The following is a 27321-nucleotide window of genomic DNA, read 5'->3' on the forward strand; positions in this document are numbered from 1 at the left end:
CCAGTATTTCCTATTTCCTTGCTGATTATAAGGCTTCAGGTAATTTAAAAGTAGCTCCTTCTTACCAAGAGGTTGGGGATCTCTAAACATGGCAATACCAATTCAGATAATGTAACAAAAAATAAATCAAAATGTATCACCTAAGTTACCTGGTGGACATTTCCTTCCTTCACATCCATGTTCTAAGCTTTAGGGATGAGAGGTTTCTGAGCTTTTGATTTGTCCACATCATGTATCTGTAATCAGATTAAAGAATCACACTTGGTTAAAATTAACTGTATATACTTGCACTTGTGTTAGGGTAGATACTCTGTTTCTCATTGTTTCTAGATGATCTGGGGAAAATCATTTAAATCTTTAGGGGTTTGAAAGGCCTACCATATGATAAATACCCCAGATTTTTTTACCTTGTTCCTAGAGAAACTGGACTGTCCATAATGGATAGTATTGGAATGAGGTCTCTTTGAAGTTTTTGAAGATTCCTGACACAATTTTCTTTTAGACCTGTGGCCTGTTTTGCTTATCAATTTGTGGTCATTTACATCAACTTTCATAGTTTGATTTATTGATTGTTGCTGTAGTAGGTGGGGATCTTCCGTTTCTGTGTCTGATTCAAAAATGTGCGGTTGTTTTTTTATTTTTAGTGACTTGTGGCCTTTTCCTAAAATTTGTGTTATATATTTGTTTGTTAAATGTTGTTTTCCATTCACTTGGAAGTCAACAGCACTGTTTATTACACCTAAACCGTTATTTGACATCTGAAATGCTAAACTATTAGACAGGTGTTTACTTTCATTTAAACTCACAGTTGATGATTCTCCATTAAAAGGGGGATATTTTATCATATTTTCACAGGACCCAGTGTTTTTTTCTTGTAGTCTAGAAGTCTTCTGATTTAAATTTCTAGCATTCATCTGAATGTTATGATTAAGTCTTTTTCTAATAGCTGGATCTAAATTCAGTTTGTCATTTTGCATCATGCTAGTTTTAAGTGAAAACAATTTAGATTCTGTAATAACATGCTGTTTTCTTTTCAGGTTGCCAGGTTCTAAGATATTTTTGTTCCTTTGTAATGACTGATTTTTGAAAACTGGTATGAATTGAGGGGCAATATTATTCTGGGAACTAAAATTTGTGCTTTGAACTCGAATCTTTTCTCTGCTGGGCTTTGGTACTTCCAAATGTACTTCGGGTGTCTTGTCAGACAGGGATTTCTTTCTGTTCTGGAGAGCTTCTTGCTGGAGGTGCAGAGTTGAGGACACCCAGGGCTTCTTCAGATGGCTGCCGGAATGCTCCACCTTGTGGTCCATGACTACTGAACATGGTAAAAGACGCTCAGCCAGAGCAGGTCGTGTGGAAGGGCCCTGAGTCAGAGAGAACTTGAACATTTGTTTAGTGGTCAGATTAGGTGCCTTGACTTTGTTTTCCTGAAAGGATAGAGATTAGGAAATTTTTAAAATGTAAAAATGTTCTTAATGGAAAAGAAATAACATATAAAATATCAAAATAAGAATATAAAGTAACACTACTATAAAACAGAAAAAAACAACAACAAAAAACCAATGAGCTTTCTTGAGGAAACATGTACGCTTCTATGGTTTGCATCCTTTTTAAGATACCAGCCTTTCAAGATATTTTAGATGAAGATATGTTCTACATTCTATATAAATCAACTGTGAAAACTACAATTAGCTACCCATTGTCCTCCAAAGAGGTCCATGCTGCTCTCGTTCAGAATGTCTTTCCCTCTTCTTTACATTCTTCCCCCCTCAACTTCCTAAGAATATGCTATCAGTATTTGTCACCAAAAAAATAGTAGTAAAAGGTGGTGTTCTTATCTTTCAGCATGCATGTTCCATCACCTTATGTAGATACTAGATTCTTTGAGGGTAGGAACCATGATGTATTTATTCTTATATACTTGACATTTTAAAAAAGATTTATTTTAGAGAGAGCTCACGAGTGCACAAGAAGGGGCAGGGGCAGAGGGAGCAGGAGAGGCTTCCAAGCATACTCTCTGCTGCCCAAGGTAGGGCTCTATCCCATGACCTGAGCTGAAACCAAGAGTCGGATGCTCAACCTACTGAGCCACCCAGGTGCCCCTCTATTTCACATTCTTAAATCATTCACAGTTACTACAAAATTCTTGTTCTAAGAAATTAAATAAATGGAAGAGGTGGTTGCATCTATAGCAGGCCTTTAAGAATAAGTAAGATTTTGACTATAGGACATTGGCTGTCTGTGTTTTGATCATTTTGTATTCTCACTGCCTAAAAGAGTGCTGGTACCTGGTAGCTATTCAACAAGAATCTGTCAGACCGGCAAAGAGCCAGACAGCTCAAAGACAGCCAAGTGTTTAGTCTTTTTAAAAAAATTGTGGTAATATAGATAAAACATAAAGTTACCATTTTGACCATTTTTCAGTATACAGTACAGGGACATTGAGTACATTCCTTATTGCACGCACTCCTGTTGTGTAACCATCCCCATTTCCACCACCTTTTCTTCATTCCAAACAGAAACTCAGTAGTCTTCAACAACAATTCCAGTTTTCTCTCCTTGCAGCCCCCGGGAACCTCTATTCTACTCTCTAGGTCTATGAATTTGCCCTCTCTACATATCCTGTATAAGTGGAATTATACAATATTTGTCTTTTTGTGTCTGGCTTATTTCACTCAGCATGTTTTCAAGGTTCATCCATGTTGTAGCAGGGGTCAAAATTTCCTTTCTTTCTATGCCTGAATAATATTACACTATATAGAAATCCCACATTTTGTTGATCCATTCACCTGTTGATGGGAGGTGTTTATAGTCTTTTAAAATACATATCTATTGAGTCCTAGAGTCCATAAAAGTGACATGTGACAATAATCTGAAACATGGGATAGGGAGTTCTTTTCTCATCCTCTGGCATCAAAAACAGAGTCACAACTTGAAATAAAATTTTAAAATTGCTAGGAATAATGTGCAAACCAGAACTGGTTTGCCTCTCTCCACTGCTGGAGGTTCAGTTGTTGAGTGGAGTTGAGAGGAGAGCTGGAGAGAGTTTTCAGAGATAAGAGTTATAAATAGGCAAAGAAAAAGTGAGTGATCCAGTTATTAAGCAGAATAAGTCACACTAAAACTTAGTGGTTCAAAACAATAATTAGGTCTTTTCTCTCACAATTCTGGGAGCTGATCTGGTTTAGTTCAGAGTCTCTCATGGGACTGCAGTGAGAGGACCCTGGGGCTGGTGTCACTTCCTCACTCACGTGTGATGCTGGATGCTGGCTGTAAACTGGACTAACTTCAGGCAGCCCCCTCATGTGGTCTGGGATCCCAGAGCAAGAGTCCCGAGAGAGACAACTTCCACCTAACCTAGTCTTGGAAGTCATGCAGCATCACCTCTGTCACAGTCCTGCCCAAACACAGGAGGAGAGAACAAAGACCCCTACACCTCGCTATAGCATGAGTGTTGTCACTGGTCATGAGGGCATGTGGATGGACAATCTTGTGACCATCTTGAAAAATGGGAGTACATGTCAGAAAGCATGCTGCCTCTAGCCAGAACCCACGTCATCTCTTACCACCCTCAAGCCTCCAATGTCACAATACAGGTGGCCTACTGAAGGGCTGGTGCACTATGCAATGAGGGTGCACAAAAACCTGATGTGGGCTTTAGAGAGACTTAAAGAGGAGATACAGTGGGAGATGAAGGAACTATGGCCTAATTCCTACTCCACACCAACTAACAAGGTGCCATAGCACATCCCCAGGGGTCTGAGTTGTCTTTCAGTCTTCACATACACTTTCCAAGTGTAAACATGGTTCTTGCTTCACTTCCACCTCTCCAGTCACGTGCCACCCTAAGCCTGAACTGTGTAGAGAAAGGAATTCAGAAAAATATACTTCTGGCATACTTAAGTTGACACAATACAAAGTCATCATAGAGAACAATATTCTTTCTCCCACCCTGGCTATTCTTGGGAGAAATGGGAAGACTCCAAGAAAAATCTTGGGTGAGGTTTGAGTTGATGCTGAAAACAGATGAGGAGGGCTCACTTCTCGTCTGTAGATTTCTCAAGTTGGAGGCTTATCCATGACAGTAAAGCAAGAAGTCACCTTACTTTACTTCCCCATAATTTTCAGAGGGCACAGAAGACCCAGCCAGGTTTCATGACCCTGAATGAAGGGATACAGAGGTTGACTAATGAATAAGAGCTGGTTTATAACCCCTGGAGATTTGCTAACCTGAATGAAAAAGCATTCATCAAAAATGGGTTTGTATTAGTTTGATAGGGCTATTGTAACAAGTATCATAATTGAGGGGCTTAAGCAACAGAAATGTATTGCCTCAAAGTTCTGGAGGCCGAAAGTCCAAAATCAAGGTGTTGGTAGGATTGCAGCCATGAAGAAAGTATCTGTTTTAAGCCTCTCTTCTTGGCTTGTAGATAGATGGTCATCTTCAAATTCACATGATGGTATCCCTGCACGTGTGTCTGTCTCCAAATTTCCCCTTTATATAAACAATACCAGTCATCTTGGATTAGAGGCCCACTGTATTTCAGTATGACCTGATCTTAACTAATTACATATGCAATGATCCTTTTTCAAACAAGGTCAAATCCTGACATTTGGAGTTAGGGCTTCAACACATGAATATGGGACAAGGAGGACACAATTCAACCCAAAACAGGGTTTGACATATACTTCTGAAGACAATGAAGAGGGGATGCAGCTGTTCTTCTGAAGACTTTCTGAACAAGGGAGCTTAGAAGAAAACCTTATACGTCATCTTCGTCAAGATACCACCAACATCAGACCAATCCAGGTCAAGAAACGAATGCCCCTCTCTCCCCTGCATTACCCAGCTGTGACTGTGTGATGGATATTGGTGGACTGAAGTTCAACATCCATTCTTCCCTCCATCTAGTGTTCCTTCCTAAACTGGTGCCTGGAAATCTAAAATGGACATTTTTTCCTTTGCAGTTAGGGTTCAGGATGCAATTTAGGATCAACTAATCAGACATACTCATACATTATTTGGAAGGAAGAAATAAGGTAAAGCCACACTTCTGCAGTTTCCGCTGAAAAGTTCAATTATTAAGGTCTTTGGTTTTTCAGTTGCAGAGTTAACAGAAGCCACGTATCCAGCTCACCACCTTTGTAGGTGTCCAGAAACAGCTTAAGGCATTCATTCTCCTGGATCATTTTAGGTAAATACACCAAATGCCCTCACCCCACACAGCCTTTTCCTGCACATAGATGCTATCATGGGGAGAAGAACAATTCTTAAATTTAAATGAAATTCTACCTCAAAGAGATGTTTTATCAGAAGTGACTAGGTCATCTTAAAATATTTAGATAGATTTTTTTCCATTTGATGAAAAAAGGATTCAAGAACTAAGCCATTTTTTTGACTCCTGCATTTTATAAACTGTAGTAACTTTTAAACAACATATCCACTACTTGAGATTCCAAAAGAAAAACTCAATCTAGGTAGATTTAGATGAGAATAGAATTACTTGCATTCTGACATAAAACTTATGTAGAATATGTGTCTGAAATATGTTTATATTCACACCCTGTTTCATCTTCATCTATCTCAGAAACATACATCTGATGAGAATAACTTCCAAGGGCTTGTTTTGCCCTGTAGCCTGTCGATGTATTATTTACTCATTCTTTCAACTTCTAAAATATAGTAAATAGCCAAAGGGTGAAACCTCTAGGTTTATATTCAAAATTTATAAAAAGACTACAAAAAGGACAATGTAAACAGCAGATGAGATGATAAATAATTCATGGAACTAAAATACTTAAATGGTCAACAAACCAAAGCTTTATGAAGTCATAACTCAACAAAAATCTTATATTTTACTACATTATTACCATTATTGTTCCAGGTGTCACTGGCAAATGTGGCTAAGTTGACTTTTAATTTCTAGAACTTTACAAACATCTTAACATAACTTGGCACATTAACATAAACTGTAGAAGAAAACCAAAAGCCTTATCATGTATTTAGATGAATGGATGTCATTTAATGGAGTCCTAGAATTAAGGTAATGATTAAATGAAACTTGAGGATTGACCAAAATGACTGATTAAATGTGTTTTATCTATTAAAATCTGGTTCTGTGTATTGCACCACCTGAGTGTTTCTTGATTAAAGTTGAACCAGAATTCAGTTAAGCTTAGATCTAACCACAGGCTTGTAGGAAAGAGGAGGTTTAGAATATGTTAACTGCAAATGACATGACACAAGAAAGCAACAGTCAGATCCAGAATATGGGATGTTCTCCAGGGAAAATGGTCCACTTTTTCCAGCAAATAACTGACATAAATAAAAAAGGAAGGGGGTTTGGAATGTTATAGGATAAAAGAGACCTAAAAGATATAACAACCAAATGAAAATGTGTGGACCTTGCTTGGATTACGATTTAAACAAAGCCCCCTAAATCTTTGAGATAAACAGGGAATTGGAATATGGACTGGTATTAGATAATATTAAGGAATTATTGTAAATAATTTTTAAAAGTTCCTGTCAGATAGAGATGCATACTGAAGTCTTTACAGATGAAACAACATCGTATCTTGGGTTTCTTTTAAAATACTCCAGTTTACTCCCCACCCAAAAACTACATCAAAGAAGAGCTAGATGACAGACATATGAGAGTTTATTATACTAATTTATTTACCTTTGAGAACTTCCATCAATTAAAAAAGAAAACTAGTTTGGTTAAGCACTCTTGCTAATTTAATTTTTTAAAAAGTCGGTTGAGTTTTATTAAATAGTCTGATCAATTTGCTTTTCGCTTTTTAAACTTACGCTTTTTAGGCTGCATGAATCTTAAAGCTAACATGTGGTGCAGCAATAATAGGAACTAACATTTACTATGAGCTAAGTACTAGGAACTGTTCTGGGTATTATCTAATCCTAAAACAAAAAACAAAACACCCTGTGAAGTACTGTGAAGGACGCAGTGACATGCTGCTCAGATCCCCTTCACAAAAGGGCTGCTGCCCCCACTGCTGGGAGCTGGCCCTTGCAGGGATGCCCTAGTTCCAGAAACCTACCTCACCTATGGACATGCCTATCCCTGGGTGGCCCAAATCCAATGACAGATGAAGGAGGGATTATAAAGGCCTGGCTATTTGGACAATGCAAAACCACCATGATGAGATGTTTTAGCCTTAGAGCTCCTGGGAAGATTGGCCAAAGCTACCTGGTACCTGCTTTGCTAATGACTTCTCCCTTTACCCCATCTTCTTCCATCTTCACCTTCCACAGGTGTTCCAAATTCAGTCCCCAATAAACATCATGTGCACTAGACTCCAGAGTCAGCTTCCTAGAGAGCCCAATTTGTGACAAATGTTATTATTACCACCACTACCATGCCCTGTTTTACAAGAAAACAAGCACAAGGAGATGAAATAACTTGCCTAAGATTATGTACACAGTATAGGTTCCTATAACCAAAGCTCTTAAACACAAATCTAAACTTTTCCCAATTTCATGACTAAGAATCTTCCTCTGGGTTTCAGTTCTAATTGTGCAATGTATTTAACTGTGTGGCTTTGGTTAAATTACTTGGATGCTCTGAACTTCAGTTTCTTCTGCAAAAAGTGGGAAAACAATTCTTTATTCCAAGATGATTAAGATGAAATAATACATGTAAAAGAAGCTGGCACACAGAGGCACTCAATAAAACTGAGTAGGATAAGTTCTTATTGTCAGGAGCAATACAAAGACCAGAATTTCCAACTAAGTGTTATTTTACCTTTAAGAAGCAAATTTGCACAAGTATATTGTCCAGATTCACTATTTCTAAAACAGACATGGGCTGGAAATAATAAGTATTCGATAAATATATCCAATAAAAGTGCATTATATAATGATGTATTTACTTCTAAATTCTCAGATTTGGACTTGGCCAGTAACTACTAAAAATGTTATGTCTGGGCAAAACTTTAAGATTCATTATCATAAGGATGCCAGTTGGAATTTGTCCACTCACATTCTTTTTCTTTCTTTCTTTTTTTTTTTTAAAGATTCATTTATTCCAGAGAGAGAAAGAGAGAGAGAGAGAGCAAGGGGCAGGGGCAGAGGAAGAGAGAATCTCAAGCACACTCCTTGATGAACACCGAGCCTGATGTGGGGCTCGATCTCACAACTCTGAGATCATGACCTAAGCCGAAATCAAGAGTTGGATGCTTACCAGACTGAGTCACCCAGGCACCTCTCGCATTCTGTTCTTAGGAAATGGCCTTGCCTATTGGCCCTGATGTCTGTCTAGGCTGCCATGTTTTTATATCATTTACATGAGGTGTCCTTGATGCAAGGATAGCAAATCCAAATACTAGCTGGGTGACAGATGATATAGCCTGGCCTGAAAAGATGAATGGGGCCTGTCAGATCCTGGCTCTGGTTAATATTAGTTGAGGATCAAAAAGAGAATGAAACAATTAGCACAGAAGCAAAAGCTGAAAAAAATGCCATAATCCATAGCAAGTCAACACCATGTGAAAGCTGAAATCATTGGAGCAGTGGAAACTAAAATAAACAGAGGACCTAGTCAAGAAAAAAGATTAAGCAGACACAGAAATATTCATATAATTCATATTACAAGTCAAACTGCTCAAATTGTTCAAACTTTTATCTTTCCCTTTTATGAAAACACACAATTGTCATTTACAAGAAAGGTCACTGTTGAAAATTTTAAATTAAATTCCTTATATTTGTTTCTCCAAAACCTCCCTTCCAATTTTATTATCTGTTGACAAAGAAATCTTATTCTAGTGAGTGTGAAGATAGGCCAGCATATTTTCTTCATCAGTATTGCTTAATTGCTGCTTCTTTTTTTTGGTAAGATTTTACTTAGCATATCATCTTACAAGGAAAATGTTATTGAATTAATTCAATTTATGTAAATGGAACTATACAAAGGCTTTTTGGATCAAGCAGACTCAAATGAAGTGGCAGTTCAAAGTAAACTTGGATTTGTATGAACAAATGTTCCCAAACTGCCCTATAAGATCATATATTCATTGAAAAAAACTTTTCATGAACACCTATTTTGTACCAGGCAGTTGGCATAAGAAAATGAATATGATCTCTGCCCTCCAGGAGCTCATGCCAAATTAGAAGAGACCAGTAAACAACTATTACTACAATGCCACAATAAATACAAAAAAGACAACAAACGGCAGTGATAAATGGTCAAGTACAATAACAAGTAACATTAAAGGAAACACTGAACTGAGAGAAAAGAATTCTAGTACAATGGGTTAGACAGTCCCTCACAGAAAGCAAGAGATCCAAGATAGGTGCATGCTATGTCTTAGAGAGCTCAGTAGGGCATGAAATCTCTTACCTGTATATGAGGTTTCATTAGTTCTTGTGTGTAGTAGCATGGTTTAGTTGTCATCTTAATGGGAAAGCCACAGATGTGAGGCAGTTTAGATTTTAAGTCTGAAATGAAACTTCTCAACACACCTTCCAAATCTACCCTTGGAAAGAACTGTATGGGCTGACTTCTGATGCAGCTGAGAGGGTATCTGAACAATGTTAAAGAATAGTAGAACAGTTTTTGTACTTAAGAGATAGCAATTTCTTTTTAAGATTTATTTGAGAGAGAGAGAATGCATGCATATGCATACACACACACACACACACACACACACACACGTTGGGGAGGAGCAGAGGGAGAGAGAATCTCAAGCAGACTCCATGCTGAGTGCAGAGCCTGACTCTGGGCTTGATCTCACAACACAGATCATGACCTGAGCTGAAGCCAAGAGTTGGACGCTTAACTGACTGCACCATCCAGGTGCCCCAAGATAGCAATTTCTATGGAATTAAAAAAGTATTACAATATTAACTGTTAAAAAGGCACACATAAATAAATCCTATTTCATTTATTGCTTATCTCATATTTTCCAAAGCAAAATGTGTTTTATCAGAGATCTTGCTTCATTCTCTTTTAACACTCAAAATCAAGACTGCTCATTGTGTCCTTCTTATAGAGCTTTCTATATAGACTGGCAGACTAAGATATTTCAAAACTAATTTATAAGAAAGACACTATGACCTTTAGAGATCACAAAAATAAGTGTTGATAGTAAACAATAGAGAGGTTGCATCTCCAAAAGCTGTAAAAATTCAATACAAAGAAACAACACATATAGAGTGCATTCAAGCTCCAAAAGCAATTCTTTTAGAAAAGCAGTTACTTTTTCTGAAGAAAAATATTCTGAGGACTTGGAATAACGTCTTTGCATCTAATGAGAGGGAGTAGCTGATCCCTGTCAACCTCAATTTTATATTAAGATTTGGGTTAGGAAGTGTAGCATGGAGAAAGAGAACACTATGACTCTTCCTTCTTGCAATCTGAAACTCCAGCAGGTCAGAACACAGACACAGGAATGTGAAATCAGTACCAATTGTAATTGAAAAGTTTCACCTGAACACTCATATTATTAACTTATTTAAAATAATGGTAAGACAGATATTTTCTTAAATCATTGGGGTGCATTAAGTGCAAGTCAGATCCTCTAAATTTTGCCTGTAAAATTAAATAATCTTCCAAAGACAAAAATCTTTGTAAAAAGACTAATTCTTTTAATTTTACCCTTTCAATAATATCCAAAATACCACTGGAGGGAGCACTTGGCTAAGGAGAATCCTAAGATTTTCTTACTGTCTAGTAGCAATCATGTGAACATTTTTCTATCTACTCTAAATTTCCTTTTGTTGCCTAAATTGTTGCAATAGTGCTTAAGAGAAAAAAATAATCATTATTAAGCTCATTCTCAAATAAAAATAAAGTTCTAAGGAAAACAAAAAACATTCAAGCTGGGGAAAAAAGTAGAGGGGAACGCAGTTTCATTTAGACATAGAGAAGTTTGAAAATGAGGACAACATCAGAGCCAGGAGTAAGACTGGATCATGAGGTTGGAAGGGGCTTCTGTTATAAGTTGTGTGTAAAAGGATATGTGAAGATCTTTCCTCCTATCATTTTGAAGTAGATGCTGCAGTATATTTTAGTATTTCCACAATCTTCTGGAAGTTTATAGCCATACTAAAAATTAAGAACAAAGCTGAAATTCTCTTAAGAGAAAGCTAAACTTAGGTTAAATTATAAGAAGCAAAAATCAAATAGCTTCTAACATAATATACATTTCTATTCCTTACCAGGTCATTCCAGTGCATCTGGAAATCTTCATATGAGTGAAAAGGACAGTCAGGGGGTATGGTGTGAAGAATTCTTATTATTTGTCCCCTTTTCATACTATGAAAAATGAGTTGATAAAATATCATGAGCCAGTGCTTGGATATAATTTAACTATATAATTTAATTTAGAGAATACTCAAAAAGATTTAGCCACATCAATACATAAGTAATAAACTAATCATTTGCTCCTAGTTCCAAGTACACCATTTTATTAAATCTTAACAACCAGAATTGTTAGGAAAAACTAAATTGAATTAATGCAATGTGCCAGTTATAAACACAAAATAACGTTTAGTAAATGTTGCCATACAGAAGTATGCCTAGTAACTGTTAAACTTTAAGGAAAATTCTGTTAAGAGTTAAATGAATCAGAGTCAAATCTATGTTCCCTACCTACCTCTCTTCTCTGCTTTGAATTATTATGCACATTCTGTTACTTAAAGTTCTTTCAAAATTTCATTCCAGTAGTCCTATTTATATTAATAACAAGCCATTTTTTTCCCCTAAAGACAGTTCAAACTTAAAACTGTTCCTATCAAATGATAATGAAGCATTAATTATATGCACAATTTAAAAGGTTTTAATGATATTATTACATTATTATATTATATATTATTATATAATGGTTCATAATGAGGTATCTGGAAATTTTACTTTTGTAAAGACTATATTTAACAAAAGTGTAAGTGTATAATAAAATTGTTTTAGTAATTTGATACAGGAAATTGATGGCTTCTGTATGACATTTTTTAAGTTACAAATCACTTTCAAAAAATTCAGTTTCAAAAATTCCTTTATACTTCTGTATACATCGTTGCTGAAGCAAAATGAGAGAGAACTAACTATAACTTGGACCCATCCCAGATGATACAAATTGAAATCTCACCTTGGCAAAACGTAGCACCAGTTGCTTAAAATTGAATGTCCTTCAATGACAGCATTCTTGTCAGTATCAAAATCCTTTATAATACTCTGAGAAATACCAAATTCTCTTAGCTTTTAATAGAAATAAGATTTAATGTGTAAGTCCTCAAAAGAATTTGTCAAACAAAAAGAAACACATAGTCGATCACAAAGTAGTTTTAAAGGCTTAGTTTAAGTTGGAGATACATAACACTTTACATAATCAGTGTTTCAGCTCTCCTTATTTCTCTCTGTACAATATATCTAGTATTTCATGCTTTCTCTCATTTTCCAACCCTGAACCTCTCTCATACTTATTTCAACTGGTTTTCAACTTTTTGATTATGCTTATAGGAAGTTGAATTCCTTCTAAAGGAAGGTATTTACATTTTGTAAGAACAGTATCTTAATTTTTTTTTTTTTTTAATGGAGGATGAGTTAGGGAGTTGTTCCTCTATTTGGTCTTTGGAAAGGAGAGCACAGAGCCAATACTCTCCTTCTGTATCCCTTTTCCATCTCCTGGAATGCTTTTCCTCTGGTCCTCAGGTGCCCTATCTGCAGGGTATTTAAGCTGATAGTTTACCAATCCTTTTCCACTTATGGTTTTCTTACCCTGTGGGGCATTTTAATACAGTGAATCAAAGAAAAGGAGAGACTTGAAGTATTAATGTCCTCCTAAGAGGATACTGTGTTAGGATCAGAGAGAATGGTTCATAATCCCTCATCCCCTTTTTAACCTATCATCATACAGCTTTTGGGAAATAATGTTCTAACTTCATTCTCTACTACTGTTTTTCAACAAACTCCAACTAAACTGGCCATTTTTTTTATTGCCTAGACAAGTCATAAATAACAATACACTTGCTTAAAGCACTGCCCTTACCCTGATTTATGAGTTCTACCAATAAGAGCCTTACAGGCCTAGAGCTAGACCCATCTCCTCTACTTTCAGTGACTGATCCTTCCCTGAATTCTAATAGCATTTATTAAGACTAATGGAAATGAGGGAGCAGGGCAGAGCAGAAAAACATGAATGCAGGAATAGGAAGATAAGAACTGCTGGTTATGTTGTGAGGTAAGAAAGCAAAGACAGAATGAATAAGATTCATACTGTCCTGTGCACTGGAGAAAATTTGCCTGGTGGTATACTGTACTTAAGAGCTATGTTGTCTAATTTGTGACCTAAGAAAAAGGATGGTCATGGGGTGCCTGGGTGGTTCAGCCAGTTAAGTGTCTGCCTTTGACTCTGGTCATGATCCCAGGGTCTTGGGATCCAGCCCCATGTTGGGCTGTTTGCTCAGTGGGGAGCATGCTTCTCCCTCTCCCTCTGCTGCTCCTTCTGCTTGTGTGTGCGTGCTCTCTCTCTCTGTCAAATAAATAAATAAAATCTAAAAAAAAGAAAAGGATAGTCAGTGCTGGGATGGCTGTGAATGTCAGGAAAGACTGACTGCAGGTGAATAAATAGAATATTTGAGGGAAAACAGAACCTAAAATTGAATTCAGAGAGAGTAGGTATGTCCAAATATTCAGTTTATGGGTTCTCATATACAGTCACTTACATAGCTTGAGTTTATATCCTTCTGGCTATTTTCAACACTATTCAGAGATTCAAGCAAATTGCTGCAGAGATCTCCATGGTACCAGCACTTAATGTCTATATTGGTTTTTCTCAACATAGATTTTTTTGAAGACTGGCTAACTACCCAAGTGTTCACCATATGCCCCAAGAGAAAGTTAACCTCCTACATGTATTTACTTAACAAATATTTATAATGTGTCCTTTCCTGAACAGACCTGCACTAACAAGGTACTCAGTAAATATACCTTCTTCTTTATAATGCCAAGCTAAAGAATTTGGATTTTATTTGCTCTAGGCAATGTTGAGATACTAGAGATATTTAGGTTGGGGCCATCTGTTTTAGAACAAGAACTCTGTTGATACTGTGAAGAAGAATTAGAGAATAAATAAGGGGAAAGGCTGGAAAAAAGAAGGCCAAGGGGCGCCTGGGTGGCCCAGTTGGTTAAGCAACTGCCTTCGGCTCAGGTCATGATCCTGGAGTCCCGGAATCAAGTCCCCCATCGGACTCCCTGCTCAGCAGGGAGTCTTCTTCTCCCTCTGATCCTCCCTGTCTCATGCTCTCTGTCTCCCATTCTCTCTCTCAGATAAATAAATAAAAAAATCTTTAAAAAAAAATAAAAAAATAAAAAGAAGGCCAATATGGAATCCATTTTAATAGTTCAGGCAAAAGAAGAGAGTTTAATTAGAGCAGCAGAAATGGAGAGAGAGGAAGAGATTTCAGAGACCAAGGTAGGCTATTAATGGCTGATTAGATGGAGGGAGTGAGATCCAAGGATAACTCCGCAATTGGTAGCTGGTTAACTTATTGGCTATTGATGCCAGTAACCAAGAGCAAATACAAGGAAGAACAGAGTTGGGGCTAGTGAGGGTGACAAATAATTCAGTTTCAGGCATAACCGAGACAGAGTATCATCAGTACATTCATGTGAAAATACCTGAGAAAGGACAAATTGCTATTATACAAGAATATTTGGGAAGTAAGTGTATAGGCTTACCACTGGAAGAGTTGGAACCCTAGGGAACAGCAACATTTAAGGTGCAGTAAGAGAGGAAAAACCATGAATGAGTGGTAGGAAATTCTGGATAAAGCAGTTTCAGAGAAATCAAAAAAGGATATGATTTCAAGAAGGAAAGGGTAGAAAATAATGTCACAGTTCCAAGGTTTCAAATATGAATTCTCTCAAACATCTCCTTTTTTTCTGAACTCCTAAAGTCATGTGGTTCTTATGATACTTAGTTTGGTATTATATTATCGAACACTGTTGTTACTTTTTTCAGTACATAATAAATATCTACTCCTGTCAGGCTCTGTGGGATGTACAAATTTGAGTCAAGAAACCTAAGGCTAGGTGAAGGAAGTATAATGCAGTGTAGCAGAAAGAACAGAGTCAAAAGAAAAACTTTTAAATCCTAAATCACTTTCTTACTACCTTTATGACCTAGAGCAAGTTACTTAACCTCTGTCCCAGCTTACTTAAGGGGAATGAAAGTGTAGAAGATAAACTGGAAAGGAGAGAAAGGGTAAACATCCTCCTCCTCACTTTTATTCCCCCCACCAGACCTATAACCAATACTAGATTTTGATAAAGGGAAAATTCAATGCAATTATCTTTTAGTCTATTTGGGGAACAAAGATGAATAAGGCAAAAACTAGACTCTCAAAGAGATCACAACTTAATAGGAACATAGACATGTATGAAATTAATTTTTATAACAGTCAGAACATGAAAAATGCCATATCAAAAATTTAGGTAAAGTGAGATTTGGAGGAGCTGATTATCGATTATAATTTAGGAAATCAATTTAAATGAATAGAGTAAGTGTGTACTGAGTATATAATGTTGAGTAGAAGATAGGAGTACATCTTCTCCATTTCTGGTGTTTGCTTCCATGTTGAGAAAGCTCTAACACATACTCCTGATGTCTCTCTGCCCTTCCACTCATTCCTCCCTAGGGTAGATCAGGTGACTTATCTGGCTGATAAAACTGGGACAATTCCTTCTTCCTCTTGGGAACTGGCCTGCTGGCACAAGGTACTGTACTGCATCCTGTCATATGGGGAACGGTGCCTGATCTCTCAAGGGAGCCTGTGGGTTTCCATTACTCCCACAAGTAGCGGGGAATCTACCTAATTCTACGGTTCAGATAGGACACATTCTCTAACAACTGTTTTTTTTTTCCATAATAAACAGTGTGACCATATATCTATTAAAATAAATAAAATGAAGACCAAACTTGAAAATCCCGTAAGCAGACAAAACCAGTTAAGCACATAAGTAAAACCTAATCCAGCTCATTCTATAACACAACTGAAACTTAACTTCGATTATTTCTTGTAAATGCCTCTTAAAATCATAAATAAAGCTTAAACTGTTTTCCAAAACAGAGTAAGACAATCAGTTTTAACTAATCCCCTGTCATCTGGAAAACCCCATTACTATAATGAATCATTATAAAGATAAAATAGCTTCTACATATTCTTTATATAAACTGTCCTGCAACAACACCCTTCCAACTTTCATTACACTGTTAGTTTGAAGACTCTTGGTTCACAAACTATTCTTTTATGTACAATAAATTCAATAAATACAATTTTAATTGATTTTATTTTTATCATACCCCAGTTCATATATGTTGGGCCAGTATCCCCTTAGGTTACTGTCCCTTTCACTCTCAAAAGTATCCATTTGGGACCATAAATTATATTCTCATCCTAGTAATAAAGACGGTATTCTGATCTCTATATGTCTTATTCTTCTTTGTCAATCTCTAATTGATTCAAAACTCAGATATATAAAGCACAAGTCTCAACTGCAGAAAATTCAAAGGACAGTAAGACATGGTATTAGTCCTTAAGAAGTTTATTCTAAGGTAAACTGGGGATATAAAAATGAGTATAATTCTAAACATACACCTAAGTATATGAGCATGGTGCAGTACAGAATGAAGGTTTAAAAGAGGCTGGGAGGTCACAGTGGGTCCAAGCCTTAGAAAGGTTCCTCAGCAGTACAAGATATTCATGTCATGCTGTCCATTCCATTTATTTTTATGCAGGTCATTTTCCCTACTGGCTTATACAATTCCTGAGGGCCAGATAGTAGAGCCTATTTATTTTTGACTTGTCTATTGCCTCAACATAGCAGGGAATCAAAAAAATTAAAGAGAAATATGAATGGAATAGCATCGGAGCTGGCCCTTAAAGGATGGGCAGGATGTATAGCTAATGAGAGGGTCACTCTAAGCAAAGGAGGAGTCATCTGTCTCAACACGGACACCACTGACACTTCAGGCTGGATAACTCTTTGTTGGGGTGGAGGTGGGGTTGCTGTCCTGAGCGCTATAGGATTTTTTTAGGCAGCATACCTAGCCTCAAACCACTAAATACCCCTCCCCCTTTGTCATAACCAAATTTTTCCTCAGACTTTACCAAATGACTCATGGGGAACAAAGTCATTCATTTCCTTCTCCACCCCCCTCTACTGAGAACCACTGTCACAGAAGAAGGAAAACAATATTTATTGAGTTACTATTAATGTGTAAGTTTCTATGCTGGGTGCTATGGGAATTAGTAAAATAAAAGACATATCCTTCTAAGAAGGCAAACAGTGTTACGTATTTTTTTTACAAATACAAGAAATGCTCCCAGAATGTTAACAAGGGGATATTACATTTAGTATGAGCTGAAATTGTGTTTTTAATATTTGGAGGTAAGAAAAGAGGCCAGAAGTAAGTGCTGAGGCAGGGCAGGGTTGTGGAGACTCTCCACTGCCATTTAAAAAGATTTTTGAGCAAGAGAATAATATGATTAAATCTGTGTCAGGGGCACCTGGGTGGCTCAGTTGGCTAAGCATCTGCCTTCAGCTCAGGTCATGATCTTGGGGTCCTAGGGTGGAGCCCTGAGTCAGGTTCCCTGCTCAGTGGGGAGTCTGCTTCTCCCTCTCCTTCTGCCCCTCCCCTCTGCTCATGCTCTCTCTCAAATAAATAAAATCTTTTAAAAAATTTTAAAAAAACTGTGTTAAACTGACGTTTTCTTTGAGTAAACAGATTTGGAACAGTATCAACATATCAAGCATTTAATAATATGGATTTTTATAATAAAAAACCCTTCTTACCACTCTTGTTAAAAATTAAAGCCTACTAGCATGTTGGTAATAAAGTATATAGTAAATATAGCAAAGTTAATTATAGAAATCAAAATATGTGGTACCTCAGGTAATGGCAGTCTGATTGTGTAAGCTTCTATACTTAGACAAACTTGACTTTCAGTTACATTGATGTCTAATACTGAAAATAAAATATTTAACTGTGAATTTTCTGGAATTATTACTCCATTTTATTAAGTTAATATTTTAAGTAACAAAAAATAACCTTAACTTTATTTATTCACATTAGAAACTCAATTAAGAATATGTATTTTTTCCTCACATGGTAAATTTAAAAAAAAAATCACCATATAATGTTTGAGAGTCTGCAGATGAGACAGAGGCCTGAAACAACATGTATATATGGGCATGTATGTATTGGGGGGCCACAGGGCAAGGTTACAATAAGAACAATGAGACATCCCACAGTTAGAACAATTCAACAAGTACCTTTTACAAGCCTGATTTCTATTTACATGTGAAAAATGGACACTGTCTTCTTAAATCGGGAGAGGTGCCATGCCAAGCTCCTAACTTCATAGTCTTTTCCTAACAAATGCTCATCAATATACCAGCAGATACAATACAGATCTCACAGAGCCCCAAGGCTTCTACCTTGCTTTCTCATAATTAGAATTACTTATATAAGTCAGAGAGTGGTTATCTTGGGAAGGGGTAGTACCTGAAAGAAAGCATGAGGGGATTCCTGGGGTCCTGGTAATGTTCTGTTTCTTGATTTGAGAACTGGTTATGAGGATATGTTTAGTCTGTGAAAATCCAATGAGCTATACACTTAAAATTTATCAGTTCTGCTATAGAATATTACATTTGGTAAAACTAAAAGAAAAATTCTAACACAAGAGTGAGGAATTTTTCTCTTCTAAACTTTTATCTTTAACCTCTGACAGCTATAGTCTCTTGACAGTGTCTGGGGATGAAACTGAATTTCTGTAATCAACCCATTTGTCCAGAGCTAGAACACAGTGACTGCCGTGTCCAACTTAAAACTAGTGCAAGGAGGGCAAATAGGCTTCAGCCTGAAAGTCAACTCAAATTAAACAGTTGTGGATTATAAGTGCTAGCTCAGGATTTAAGGCTATGCCCAAATTGTGGTGAAAGCTACCATGACTGATTAATGTCTACTTGGTCTTAGGATTTCCACTTGTCTGCTATCTGTGGACTACTGTTTAGGAACAGGTCTACTTGAATAGCCATGCTTATCAATAAAAGAATTAGACCATACTATAAACTGTGTATTTTAGGTCATCTTTGTCTCTTTAGACAATCTTTTTTTTTCTCTTTTAAGGAAAAGAAGAATTATGTTCTCATAAGAAATACATCTTTTACTTACAACAGTACTAAAGAATTTTCAATGACTCTGGAAGCTATACATTACAAATGCCTGCAGAATTTAACTTCTTCAGAGTAATAATTTCAATTAAGTAGAGAAATTAAAAATATAGATTTTATTCCAATTACGAGAAGTAAATTTTTTTTTCTCATAAATAAGAACATATATTGTGACCCAGAGATGATGTCCTGGGTAAAATTGTGATTATAATAATACCTGATTATATTCTGATAATCATCAAGATTGTAACAACCCAACAATTTGTAACATTGCTTTCTTTAATGACTGTTAACCATATTAATGTTTTATCTATTGACTTATGCATTTTTACTTACCAACAGCACTTTGCTTTCCCATCTGAGAAAGAAATTCTCTCCCTTAAAAAATTCATAGGGTATGCCACATTATTATAACTTATAAATCATGCTTAATAAATACAACCTTTTTATGTTTAATTATCAAAGCTAAGGAAAATACCTTAAAATGCAGTTTTACACAAAGGAATATCTAAAGACAGTTCAGGGAAAAAAATACAACCACTCAAAAAGTATCTTTTCAATTAAAAGGACAGAAATATCCAATTCTTCCTTCTAACATTTATTTCCTGGCATCAAGTACTTAGAAAATCGTCAGACCTCAACACAAAATCCAGAATAGCCTTTTGGTTCCAACCATTTTTGGTAATTTGTATTCATTTTTATTATAATGCTCTATTACTTATATTTATTCCTTTGTAAACATCAAGTATTACATAATTTTAAAAAATTCTTTGAAAAAACATCAGCAGGCCTCTGGATATCATCCTAAGTAAGAAGATGACATTTATGTTGTTGTGGACTTGCCTGAGAAGGCTTAGCTGGGGCTATGCTTTAAAAACTATTCCCTAAAAATAATGTATCTTGAAATTTAAAACAGATGCACAGAATAGAAGTAATCTAGTTCAGAAACCCCCCAATGACTGAAAGATATAAAGTCACCTTGCACCAAGAGATGGCCAGTTTTATTCCAGGCTGGAGCAAGTCTAGCTGTGAGTGAATATGACAGGCAGTTTTGAAGAATTACAGGAATTACTCTTTGTGGAGCCTCTACCTAAACATATTAAAGAACAAAACACAGACAAATTTACAGCAATTGGCATGTCCTATAAACTCAAAGAAAATGTGTGTTTAGATCACCACCCAAAAACCTGGGTTATTTTGGATATCAGTTATAGTCATCACTACAGCTAATCCTATCTGGTTCTAAAGTTAAATTATTGTTAAAACATACTCGCTTTGAAACCATGAAGACTATCATGCTACAATGGCCAAATTCTTCCTCCTTATCCCGTCCCAATAAGCCTGAAGTTTTAGAGCTCCTGTGCTAGGACCCTACACTATACTTTGTATTCTGCTCTGCACAGAGGAAACCAGCCCAGAACTGTATTATAATTTTCATTGTTGTTCACTCTAGTTCAACATCAGAAAACAATTACTTACATGTGCACACATGAAACCAGCACACTATCTCTACCGGTAGAGAATTTTTTTAAATCAAGACTTTTACTTCTGACTAATAAAAAGCAATAGGATCCAGATTTATCCTCCCACTTGAGGTAACTAAAAAACTGAGCAAGTTACATGAAACGGTATTTCACAAGACTCTGGACATCTAGCAAGAAAGAAGAGCAATCCTTAAGAGATGGAAATCCTACAATTACCTCCCACCCCAGCATCTCAATTAAAGAGGGTTTCTAGGCTGTGGTGCAGGGAGGCAGAACCCTGGAAGAGTCAGTGGGCTGCCTTAGTTGAGGGGACAGCTGAGAGTCCAGGAGGCCAAGGGAGCTAGTTTTGGGGGCAAAATATTAGACGGGGTAGAGCTGCACAGAGAGTGAACTCTGAGATCAGCAGAGTCCGTCTTGAGTCTTCAGCTGAGTATGGATTAGCCACATGCATGTACGGAAAATACCCAGGGCTAGGGAAAGAACAAGGTTTTCTTCTATACAAATATCCTTACAAATATAGTCCAAAAGAAAATGCTGCCATTGCTGCTTTTAGCAAGATATGCAGAGAAATGAGAGAGCCAAGGAGAATTGTTTTCCAATATTATTCACCCTTCATTTTTGTACTATTTTGGTTTCTGGTGAATTTTCCCAGGATACAAGTAACTAATTTGTTGGCAGTGAAGAAGATCAAATCTGTTCAATTTGTTTCATAGCTATTTTAATTAAGGATGCTATCACTAGGACTTCAAGCAGCAGGATGAAGCCAACCTGTAACACTAACCTCAAACATGAACCCAGGGTCTCCCCAGGCCTAAACAGCTGAACAAATCCCATAAACTATCAGGATCTTCCTTAGAAAGCCAAATTGTTTTCTCCTTGATTCTGTATTGACTTTCGGCTTGGACTGAGGCATTAACCCAGATACAGTAGAATGTATCAGCATACATTCAGCCTTGGCATACAAGGAGGAAATGTAGGGCAATTCTGTAATCCATAACCATCCTGATTCATGACCTGGATGTCTTTCAGGGCAAAGATGGGGTCATTGACCACTGCAGCTAAAGACAGGGGCAACTTTTGTACCATGTTTTCTCAATAATTGATACAAAAGGTAGATAGAAAATAAGAATATAGTAGCTTAACAACACTATCAACTGCTGTGACCCAATTAACATATATAGACTACTTGACACAACAGCAGAATACACATTGTTTTTAATTAGACAAGGAATATTTACTAAGGAAGACAATATTCTGGGCCATAAAACAAGTCTCAATAAATTAAAAAACATTCAAGTTATATAAAACATGTTCTCTAACCACAATTAAATTAGAAAACAATAGAAGGATCCTTGGAAAATCCCTGGATATGTGGAAACTACATAACACACTTCTAACTAACCCACAGTTAGAAAGGAAATCAAAGGGGAATTAGAAAGCATTTTGAACTGAGGAAAATGAGAACAAAACACATACATAGGAGGAAATTTATAGCACTAAATGTATCTATATTAGAAAGGAATGTTCTTGAATCAATGACTTCAGTTTCCACCTTAAGAAACTAAAAAAAGAAGAGCAAAGTAAACCCAAAGTAAGCATAAGTAAATAATAAAGACGAAAATGAAAAGCAATGAGATACAAAATAGTAAAACAACAGAGAAAATCTACCAAACCAAAAGCTTGTTTTTTGCAATCAATAAGCTTGCTAAGCCTCTAGCAAGACTGATTAGGGAGGAAAAAAAAAGACAAGACACATTACCAATATCAGGAATGAGACAGGTGACATAACTACAGATTCTACAGCAAAGGAAATTAAGGGAGTATTACAAGCAACTTTATGTCAATAAATATAACAAGTTAGGTGAAATGGACAAATTCCTTGAAATAGATAATTTGAATAGTTCTATCATCTATTAAAGACATTGAAATTGTAGTCAAAAACCTTCCCACAAGGAAAATGCCAGGCCCAGATAATTTGATTGGTGAATTTTACTAAGTATTTACGGAAGAAATAAAAATTCTATACAAACTCTAAAAACTAAAAAGGTGGTTCTTTTACATGCAAAGCAATATCATATGAGAAAGATATTTTAATTTTTGTTTGCTGACAAAAGAAGTTGAATACAAAATCATTATAAATAGTATTTGCAGTTATTATCCTTTTAAAAACTTACCTTAGCTCCATATTTTTCAATACAGGCATTAAGTTTTCCAGCTTTATAAAATGGTATCTATAACAACAAATCAACAAAAATCCACATTTATAAAAATTACTTAACACAAATATATTATTAAATAATGCAATACATAAAGAATTTAAACATTTAAACATACAGCAGCCAACCCATCATCAGGCTATCATCCTAACAGCTTCTATTCCTTGGAGAAGCAAGTGATAATCATTCTCTCCCTAAAATAGAATCTGTGGGTACATTCTCAAAATGAGGAAAAGCCTTTCTGAGAGTGACATGAATGTAGAAAAGGAAAAGGCTAATAAATTTCATATAATATTTAACACCTTTCTTAATAATAAGTTTCTAGACACGAATAAGGAAAACGGACACAAATGTAACCTCAAGAGAAAGTTCAAAAGACCAAGGTGCTTCAACTAATCAATTAAAGAAACAGAAATCAAAGAAGATATTATTTTTTAACCTAACAGACTGGCAGATATGTAAAGGTTGTTAATACCCAGTGTTTATGAGAATGTGGAAATACAGATTCTCTCAGTACACTATTAAAATGCTATCTAGTACAAGCTTTTCAGAGAATAATTTAGCATTACCTAGATTTTAGTTCAAAATGTACTGCAATCGCACTTCTAGGAATTTAAATCATAGAAACTACCAAATAAAAATGATATAATTTCAATGATGCTTTCTGAAGTCTTGTAGTAGTACAACTAGAAACTCAGATGTGCATTAGAAAATATTAATTATTATACACCCATACAATGAAATATTTGACAGCCTTAACAATGAATAAGATATACGTATTGAAACAGAACATCCAGGAGAGGCTGTTCAAGGAGAAATGAAAGGCAAGTTTCAAAATACTATGTATAAAAATCCAATTTTCTACTTTAAATATTTTCAAAAAATTTATAGTATGTAATATCTTTGTAAGAAAGCAAAACACATTTTTAGATGGCTACTTTTCTTTTAATATTCTTGCTAAGATTAGGATGCTTGAATTTACTAGAACTCTGAAACAATGTCCTTGTTCCATAAAGATTTGCAGGTAGAGAAGAATACAAATAAGAGGTAGTAGTATTTACTTGTCCGTCAACAGCTTATCTTTCTTAAAAATGATATCAAGAATGAGAAAATAAAAGATGAATATATAACCATATAACATAGAAGAAAAATAAAGGAACTAAAGATTTTTTGATGGCTTGTTAGTATTAATAAATGTTCATTTCACTGAATTCTGAAGATCTAAATTCTCAGAATATGAGGATTTTCAGAAAGATTTTTGACAAAAATCTCAGGATAATATAATTTTTATAAAGATTTTTGGCATTTCATTATTATTCCCAGGGACATACAGCACTGGGAAATTTGTTTCTCGTAATTTTATTATGTGTAAATTTTTTTATTTTGTTTTTTTTAATTTTTAATTTTTTTTAAAGACTATTTATTTATTTGTTAGAGAGAGAGAGAGAACACATGCACAAGCAGTGGGAGCAGCAGGCAGAGGGAGAAGCCAGCTCCCTGCTGAGCAAGGAGCCCGATGTGGGACTCAACCCCAGGATCATGACCTGGGCCGGAGGTAGACGCTTAACTGACTGAGCCATGCAGATGCCCTTAAAATTTTTTTTAAATATAATTTCCAAATTAAAAAAAAAGAACTGTCAGGGGGCCTGGGTGGCTCAGTCAGTTAAGGATCTGCCTTTGGCTCAGGTCATGATCCCAGGGTCCTGAGATCAAGCCCCATGTTGGGCTCCCTACTCAGTGGGGAGTCTGCTTCTCCTTCTCCCTCTGTGTGTGTATGTGCAAGTGCATGCACGCTCCCTCTCTCAAATAGATAAATAAATATTTGGGGGAAAAAAAGAAGAAGAGAAATACCAAGTTTAAAATAAATAAACCATTGATCTAAATTCTTTAAAAACAATTGGAGATACATTGGGATAGGAAACTTCTTCCTTTATATTAAGTGGAATTTTAAAGAATAAAATATTAAGAAAAGATTAAGCCCATGCTATCTTAAAATTATGCTATAATTTTACTATTCATTAATAGTCTTTATCTTAGCCTTTGTGACAAAAAGCTAAATATTAAATTAGAACCACAAAAACGAATTTTAAACCTCAGGTGTATCAAAGTTAAAGTCTATAAATGGTTCAAACTACAACATAAGGTAATTTGGCTTCAGAAACCACCTTCAATTTGAGCTAAAATTAAAACTTGAATTATTGTTTATCAATATTGCTCCCAATAATAAGTAATAATACTTCATAAAATTTTAAAATACTAACCGCCATCACTACCCAAATTTGGCTTAATATTCCAGGCACAGGTGATGTAAGAATATCTTGGTGTAAATACAGCAATTGCCTGTGGAGATGAAATGTATAATTTTAAAGTGGACTTGCCCTCTGTCTGATTTTACTTTATCAGAACAATTTGAAAATTACTTAGTTCTATTCAAAAGTTTACATTTTTTCTAGGGAAGGATTGTGTTATATAGACTTCTGTATCCCTCCCCACGCTTAACATGGTAACTTGAACATTTAGCCACTCAGCCAAGATTTAAGACTGTTTCAAGCTTTCAGATATTGATATGAATATTGTCCCTGCATCTTAGTTTCCCAATCTCTTTCAGCCGTGAACCTAAATTCTTCATTTAAAACTCCATTTCTGTCCAAATAGAGATTTGAAGATGTCTAAATATTGTTAAGAATCCAGCTCTTCTAACTTCTGTTTTCCTTTTTTTAAGTGGTAGTCCGGAGGTACTGGAGGCAAGACTCTAAGGATTCATCTATCAGTGAAGTTATCAACTACTTCAATGTTAGAACTACTGACTAGATGCTTTTCCTTCAAAAAGGAAATTTTTTCCAAACCTAAATGAAGTGAGTGGTGGTTTCATTTTAGCATTCAACAGCCAAATGAACTCACAACAAAATTTACAATTCAAATTATCATCAAGAATTTTGTTTCAAAGATCAAGGAAAAGGTGGATAAAACACATGAAAAATTTCAAAATTAATATCAAGAAAACAAACTTTAAAAAATAAGAGTGTGTGTGGCGGGGAGGGGTTACCTCAAAAAGTAAGATGGGCCAGTCTGTTTCTGGTCAGAACACTGGTCCAGAACCAGGTGCAGCAGGTACTTGGTTTTGCAAGGCCTGCTTTTGTCTAACATAGCTAAGCCTCTCCTCAATCTATTCCAGCCTCTGTCAGTTACTGGGACAGTGAATCAAGACACCTCACTCTGTGGCTATGGCCACCCTCAAATTGAGGGTAAACAGCAGAAAATCTCAGGTTTTCCACTCACTTGTTTCCAAAAGGAGTCACAGGTAAATGTCCAATAGGTATCAAATGATACCTTAACACAAAGGGTACAGGCTCCCGGATGTACTTTATTGGGAAAATATACATTGGGGAGAAGAAAACTTTTGTAAATAAGAGCAAAATGGGAAGACACCCCAAGAGTGTTTTCCTTATTTCTGGCTCCTAGCAATCTTGTGTTTGTTCCTCTCCAAGAAATTCAGTTACAGATATAACCTGTATTCTAAGAGTCCTTCTTTGAGTGACTCAAACAATTTAAGGGACTAATACATGGTGGGTTCTTAGCAATCATGGAGTTATACTTTAGGCTTCAATCAAGCTGTTTTTCAAAGAGTATCTTGGGTCAGACATTTCAAAACAGCTCTTGGAGAAATACTCTTCAGAAATCATCTTATGTTGACCCACAAAATAAGAAACTGTGTTAATCTAAAATGTTTACAGTATCTCCTAAAGTGTCCATAAACAGTAGGTACTCAGTAAATATGTATTTATTAATTTCTACCTCTAAGTTTTTGCGAACCTGATTTATCAATGTCCGTAAAAAAATTTAAATTAAAAAGATCACACAAGAAGTCACAAATATAAAAACTGAATAACGTGACATTCAAGCTCAAATATTTTAAGTCCTTCCCTAAATATAATCCAATATACCTGGTCAGAACAAAACTGAATTCCTGTATTTAAAATTATATACACACATTAAATGAGAGTATTTTGTTTTAAAGGAGCTACTTCTGAAACAGCTCTTAAAGATCTCAAAAACTTAGAAAGCCTTATAGAATGGATTTTTTACCTGCACATCTTCATTTGTATACTCCTAATCTCAGTATCTGCCACCTCATTACTCAGTATTATCCTGACAGCACAGAGTTTGTGTAAATCTGGAGGTGTGATGAAGAACAGTGATTGCTGCCTAGAATCATTCATATTTTCCTGTTGACTGAATGTCTCAGCTATCAGGCCTTTAAAAATAAACAAACAGCAATAAAATGGTAGTAAACTATCTTATCAAAAGGGTTTTAATACCAACCCACCACAGAATATTTGATATTGTGTTAGAATAAGACAATAAAAACAAATTAGCAGACTTTAGCATTTAAATATCACTAACATTTTGCCCTTAAGACTTGTTTAGCCT

At 35.8% G+C, this 27321-nt stretch overlaps 1 protein-coding gene across 1 annotated transcript in view; it reads right to left on the reverse strand.

Annotated features, from left to right (window-relative positions):
• C13H18orf63 (chromosome 13 C18orf63 homolog) overlaps positions 1-27110 on the reverse strand; it is a 73593-nt gene extending 46483 nt beyond the window's left edge. Inside the window, exons 1-11 of the mRNA XM_081802509.1 lie at positions 26977-27110; positions 25152-25230; positions 22849-22905; positions 20169-20280; positions 19527-19568; positions 17906-17982; positions 12103-12212; positions 11177-11273; positions 10978-11063; positions 9357-9540; positions 408-1427 (exon numbers count right to left, since the gene is read on the reverse strand). Coding sequence (XP_081658635.1) covers positions 408-1427; positions 9357-9540; positions 10978-11063; positions 11177-11273; positions 12103-12212; positions 17906-17982; positions 19527-19568; positions 20169-20280; positions 22849-22905; positions 25152-25230; positions 26977-27110 — 1998 coding nt within the window. The remainder of the gene's footprint in view (positions 1-407; positions 1428-9356; positions 9541-10977; positions 11064-11176; positions 11274-12102; positions 12213-17905; positions 17983-19526; positions 19569-20168; positions 20281-22848; positions 22906-25151; positions 25231-26976) is intronic.
• Between the last annotated feature and the right edge of the window lie 211 nt (positions 27111-27321).

The sequence above is a fragment of the Leptonychotes weddellii genome, chromosome 13 (assembly GCF_054177405.1).
Source record: "Leptonychotes weddellii isolate Sample4059 chromosome 13, ASM5417740v2, whole genome shotgun sequence".
In the NCBI taxonomy this organism is placed as follows: domain Eukaryota; kingdom Metazoa; phylum Chordata; class Mammalia; order Carnivora; family Phocidae; genus Leptonychotes; species Leptonychotes weddellii.